We start from the raw sequence: 6,205 nt of genomic DNA on the forward strand, positions 1-6,205 counted from the left end.
CTGGATGGCGTCTGCTTCTCTCCCCTGTGGGGATAGTTTGAGCTGGGAATCTTCTAATGAGTAGAGTCTCCTCAGAGCAAGGAGCAAGGACGAGAGCAGCAGGAATCAGCAGGAGGCTGATGATGCTTGCATACTGAGGGGTGGGTGGGGGCCCTTGAGGGTGGAGGGGAGCTAAGGACACTGAGCAGATGCTGCTGCAGAGAGACCCAGGGCCTCGTGACTCCCCACTTCTCAGTCCTTCCTCCCTGCCCCTCCTGTCCCTTCACTCCTCCCCTTCTGAGATGCTGAAGCTGCTGCCTCTTGAATCTCTCCTTTTCCCTGGCTTGGCTTTGCCACCTATTTGAAGCACGCTCAGAGCAGTCAGCGTCTCCTCTCAGCCTGCCTCTGCGTCTGGGGTCTCCATTAGACAGTAGCCTCTATCCAGAGACAGCTTCCCACCTGGGCTACGCTGAACAGGGAACAAGAGGCCCCTGCAGAAGGGCAGTGGAAATTAACTAGGCAGCCAGATCCTGCTGTGGCCCCTTCCCTCTGCTCTCCCTACAGTGTGCAGTGCCCTTCCTGCCTGGTTCCTCCAAGCCTGGTCCTACCGGGTTCTTGGTCTGCCTGCTGGGACAACTGCAGATCTGTGCTTTTGTTAGGCATTTTCTAGGAGTTCCCTTTGTACTTTCCCCCTAGGGTACTAGGGATCTGTGATTGGGGGATCCCAACAAGAACTGGAAAGTAGGGAAGGAGCCAGGTACCCCAGGCTGGAATTTCTTCAGAGGGATCCCTTGGAAGGTGGAGGATCCCTCCTTCTCTAACTCCAGAGTACAGGGAAAGGGCCGAAATGGAAACAGACTGAGAGTTTCTCCAGAACATCTCTGGGCCTCCTTTGGTGTTAAGCTTATATGTCGGGGAGGCTGCTGGGGTACATGCTCAGTGGGCAGGCAGAAAGGGTAGGAAGGGAGAGATTTGATAAAAATGAGGGGGGAGAAAGAGTGAAGTAAAGAAAACTCCGGATATCACATTAATTTAGACTGCTGCTGTCATGGCCTTTTGGCAGCAAGTTTAATGATGTGACAGATGGGGCAGGTGCTGGAGGCCTCATGCAGACACAGCCAGTGTGCAGTCTCCCCCCCGCCCCGCCCCCCTGCATTGTACACTCACATCTTCTGAGCCTGAGATCCTTGGCCCTAGTTCCTTGCTCCTGGGGAGGAGCAGAAAAGAGACCAGAAAAGAGAGGTAGACTGCATGGTTGAGAAGCAAGCGGCGCTTCTCAGCCTCACCTCTGCAATAATCTCGTAGCTGTGGTTAGCAATTGGTACTGGTTGTTAAAGGGTGTCAGTGTGTGTGAACGAGTAGACTGGAGCCTTGGGGATGTTTCCTGCTTGGTGGAGGGGGGTGCGGGGAGGGCTAGACTGACTACAGGTCTACAGCTTCTGCTCCCATCCTCAAACTGCAAAAGCAGGGGGGAGGCAGACCTTCTTGAGAGGCGTCATTAGCTGTTGGCACGATGCAGGCGGGGGTGAGCCTAGGTTCTGGTTCAAGCAACCTTGGTTTTCTTCCCTTTTGGTATCCGAAGCTGTCTTGGCTGGAGCTCCGATGTGGAAGTAAAGGTCAGAAGAGCTTGGCGGTGACCCGGTTACCCCCCGAGTTCTTATCCCCTGAGGGCCGAGGTGCCACAAAGTCAAAGGTCATGTGATGTTTGACCCGGCCTTTGCCCTTGCTCCAGAGGGCAATGAGGCCAAAGCAGAGGGTCACCGAGGTGAGGAAGGGGAGGAAGCCAACTGCTAGCACCATAGCTACGCCTCTGCTATCCAGGAAGAAGGGCCCTGGGATCCCTGGCGTGGTGATGTTAGGGTCAGAGAGAGTGCCATTTGGTGGTTCAACTTGGAGTACTTCGAGCCAGGTCCTCAGGGAGTCATTCCCAGCAACATTGCTGACCACGCAGACATAGGCCCCTCTGTCCTGCAGCTGCACTGAGCGGATCTCCAGTGTCCCATCCTCCAGGACCCTCACTCGCCCAGCCCTTCCCAGCCAAGGGCCCTGAGGCCTCCTCCAAGAGACCGTGGGCGCTGGGTCTCCGTCTCCGGAGCAGGAGAAAACGGCCTGCCCCCCTTCCTCTGCGATGACCCATCGCGGCCCAGACTTTCGGATCAGGGCCGGTTGGCAAGTGAAGTGCCCTGGAGGCAGGATGTCTGAGAACTCCCTCAGGCTCTTGCCCTGCATGTGCCGGGGGCTGGCACAGGCAGGGGGTGCCGCACCGAAGTCCAGGCGCCTGCGCAGCCGGAGCAGCCAGAGGAGGCGGCAGTCACATGTCAGGGGGTTACCCGACAGCCGCAGGGTGACTAGTTGGTCTGGGGAAGGGAAGGCCGTTTCCTCCAGCGTCTGAAGGGCATTATCTGCCACGTCCAGGAGGTGGAAAGCGGTCAGGCCGTGGAAGGCGTGGGTGGCAATGGAGGTGAGGCACGCTCCCGCCAGCCGGAGCTCCTGCAGCCGCACCAGGGGACTGAGGCTTCGGGCGGGGATGGCTGAGATGGGGTTCTGAGACAGATCCAGGACCCTGAGGAAGCTCAGGTGGTGGAGCGCTTGGCAGGGTACTGCGCTCAGATTGCAGCGGGTGATGGCCAGGTTGCTGAGATTGAGCCCAGCCAGGCTCCCAGGCTCCAGAGCCCCCAGAGATGGCCAGGAGTGGATCTCCAGCTCCTTTAGCTGCCCCAGCCCCCGTAGTGCCCCAGCTGGCAGCCTCCCAATATCCAGTTCTCGAAGCCTCAGGGTCACTAGTGCCGGGAGGCGGGCCAGGGCCAGGCCGGGCACTGTGCTGAGGTTGCAGCGTTCCAGGGTGAGGGTGCTCAGCTGGGCCAGCCCTGCCAACGCCCCTGGAGCCACGAACACCAGGTGGTTGTCCCCCACCTCCAGCTGCCGGAGGCTGCCCAGCTCCCCAAAGGCTCCGTCAAGGAAGAGGACAATGTGGTTGAGGCGGAGGTCGAGCAGCGTGAGGGCAGACAGGCCTGAAAAGACCCCGGGCCCCATGATTCGCAGCCGGTTGCCCTGCAGCCTCAGGGTCAGGAGGCTTTGGAGGCCATAGAAGGCCCCAGGCTCAAGGGTGGACAGCTGGTTGTAGCTGAGGTCCAGTTCCTGGAGCAGGCCCAGGCGGGAGAGCATTCCGCGCTGAAGCCCCCACAGGCGATTTCCACTCAGGTCCAGGAGCTCAGTGTCCGCCGGGAGTCCCCCAGGCACAGCCTCCAGTCGCCGAAGGGGGCAGAGCACTGCCCGGGGCTGGGAGGCACAGTCACACACGGCAGGGCACCCACCACAGCTGCCTCCAGACAGGAGGAGCAGGAACAGGAGAGGGGGCCATGGGGGCCAGGCTTGCTTTGGAGCTGGACCCATAGCCTTCCCCTCTTCAGTCCTGGAATAGATGATGACATGGTCCTGTTTGGAAAGTGACTTCAGACGATGGTGACCCTGGACCTCCTGGGCCTCCGTAGAGGAGAGGGAGATTGAGCTACCTGTGTCAGCATCACCAGCAAGTAGGGAAGACCCAGGAACAGTTCTGGGGGACTGCCTCCTTGGGGGCTCCTGGGCCTCCTTTCTGGGGAATCTCTGCTTTGCTCTCCCTCCCAGCCCTGGGTAACAGGCCGCGTGCCTCCTGGCTCATGGAACGTGAGTGAAGCCTAACTTCAGCCGGGAAAGTTGTACGTGAATGGACAGGAAGCGGGGAAGTAATGTTGAGTCTCCCCATTTTCCTATGTCTGTGAGATCCAGGAATACCGCAGGTCCCTTCTCCCTGACACTTGTCTTCCCCAAGCTCTGCCCTCTGCTCTCTGCCCACCCTGTTCTCCCATGTTATCTATCCATAGCTTTGTCTATCTGTCCATAGCTCAGGGGGAATCACATGCTTGGATTCTGATGGGAGCACGGTCCTCACCTTGATGAAGTCCTCCAGGGCTGGGAAGTATGCTCAGCTCTGTGCCCCTGGACTCCACCTACTGCCCCTCTGCCCTTCTGGAGCCTGGCCCAGGGCCTGGGGCCCTGAATTAGCAAGACCCAATCTCCCTGAATGCCTGTGTGGATGACAGCCAAGCAACACGTTAGCCATGGCACAGGCTACCGGGGGGCACCCGAGTCCCTCATGAGAACCCTACGCGCAGCCCCTATAGATGACACTGTGGTGTGTGAGGGACCCAAGGGATGCCTGGGTTTTGAGTGTTGTTGCTTGGTCCTCAGGCTCAGGCTCCTGTTATATCCCTCCTCGATAGTGTTTTGATTTAGTCCAACGTGGGAATCTGAGGGAGATCTCTTGTCCCCAAACAATACACAAGAGACAGACTGTGAGCCAGGGAGGCATAGACAAGGAGGAGAGACAGCACCTGGCCAGATGGTGTGGGTGGGGAGCAAGGGAGCCCTTGGCTGGCACAGATGATCTCTGGGCACAGGCCGTGTGCAAAGCATGTAGACTGCAAGTGGGTTTCTGGGAACCAAGGGCCTGGGCAGAATCAGGATAATGGCAGGTATCATGGCCACTGGGGACTGGTCGAGGTGACAGAGGAGAAGGGGCCCCATAGGTGGTGAACTCACTCTCACCTCACCGTGTTAAATGTCAACAGGGCATTGAACCATGGAGGGGAGGTGTTGGGACCAAGAGGTAAGTGATGCTCCCTAGGAGGCAGGATGCCTGGGTTTCTTTCTAGCTGCAGATCCAGATGGCCTTTGGGGCTTCAGGCTGTCTGTGCCCTGAAGGGTCAGCTTTCTGTCACACGCCCCATTTTCTCCCACGTGGAACTTTACGAGGTGGTGTGACTTCTTCCCATTGCGGGGTCGGGGGAGGGGGATCACATCCCTGGATCCTGATTGGAGTGAGGATCTGCACCCCTCCTCTAGAAGAGTTGTTCTGGCGCCTCTCCCGCTGTAGTAGCGGGAAACCAGAGAGCAAAGAGGCCCGGAGAGCAGAGGGATGTAGGACACCATCCTGAGGCTTGGGAGGAGAGAGAATGGTGCGGGGCGGGCAAAGGCAGCTGACCAGGCTCCTCTTGTCCCTAGACCGACCTGGCAGGTATCTCTGGCATGCTGAGAGTTCTCCAGGGACAGACGTGTCCCAGTCTCCCTCGTTGTCCCTACTTCTGTTCTGGGAAGTCCACTCGACAGCTAGCTCTTTATCACTACCGCTGCAGCTACTGCTCCTCCTTTGTGCTCTGCACTCAGCAAAAGTGCACTGAAGCATGTAACCCAGCTTCCCTCCCTCCCCCTTCTGTCAGTTTCCTCTTAGTCCCCAAAGCCTGCTGGCCCAGGGGCTGGGGGATCTAGGGACAACCCCTTTTCTTTATTTATAACGTGGCTAATTTAATCCCAAACTTCCCTTGCCAGTCTCCATGGCTACAAGACTGGCTTCCAGCCACTTTGCCGGAAGAAATGGGTGTCAGAACCACTTCTTTCTTTAGATGGGGTGGGGTCTCGGGCATCAACCCTTCAAGGAGTAGGAAGCTTTCTTCTTCTTGTCTCTATGTGGCAATCCAGAGACACATATGAACCTTTAAAGCAGACCTGACTGGAGACATGGGGACTTGCGTGGGGAGGGGGCTTTTAGGGGAAAGATTTCTGGAATTTCCATACTGATAGTGGAGAAACCCTTCCCAGAGGTAGAGGAAGCCCTGGGGAGACGGAGGGAGGTCTCTTTAGAGTCCTTCCCCATAGAGGTGTCTGGGACATTTTAGTTTTCCCATCAAAGTCCGGTGGGGCCAGGATCAATGGCTGGTTGGGGTGGGGTGGGGTGGGGCAGGGGGGAGGGGCAGGAGGAGCGCAAACCCTCTAGCCTGAAAGGGACGCTGGTCTGGCCTTGTCTCTGAGAATATTGTAGAGAAGGACAGCTGCAGCTTTGGGACAGGAGGTGGGGGCACTTACCGGAGAAGCTGGAGGGCGGCATCAAGTTGGACACTGCCTCTGTCCAGGGCTAGGGGCCGTCCCATTCAAGCTGCACCCCGGGCCGCCAGGCCTCACTCCCCTCACTGCCCGCTGCCCCGCCGCCCTCCCGCCCGCCTGCCCGCTGGGGCTGCTGTTGCTGCTGTGGCCGCTGCTGCCAAGACCGAGGTAGAGAAAAGAGCCAGAAAGCATTTCTCCTTTTTTTTTTTTTTTTCCTCTCTCTCTTTTTAAACCAGGCGAGAATGAGTCTGCAGCAACCCTGTTGGTGCAAAATAAATAAATAAAGCAACCAGGGAGGGCTGCAGCA

At 58.0% G+C, this 6,205-nt stretch overlaps 1 protein-coding gene across 1 annotated transcript; it reads right to left on the reverse strand.

Annotated features, from left to right (window-relative positions):
* Positions 1–1,028: 1,028 nt before the first annotated feature.
* On the reverse strand, positions 1,029–6,012 carry LINGO4 (leucine rich repeat and Ig domain containing 4). The gene is given in 4 exon segments (XM_030326165.2): positions 1,029–3,391; positions 3,911–3,957; positions 3,959–4,046; positions 5,881–6,012. Coding segments are annotated over 4 exon segments (1,995 nt in total). The 5' UTR covers positions 5,946–6,012; the 3' UTR covers positions 1,029–1,596.
* Between the last annotated feature and the right edge of the window lie 193 nt (positions 6,013–6,205).

This window comes from Lynx canadensis, chromosome C1 (assembly GCF_007474595.2).
Source record: "Lynx canadensis isolate LIC74 chromosome C1, mLynCan4.pri.v2, whole genome shotgun sequence".
Classification (NCBI taxonomy): domain Eukaryota; kingdom Metazoa; phylum Chordata; class Mammalia; order Carnivora; family Felidae; genus Lynx; species Lynx canadensis.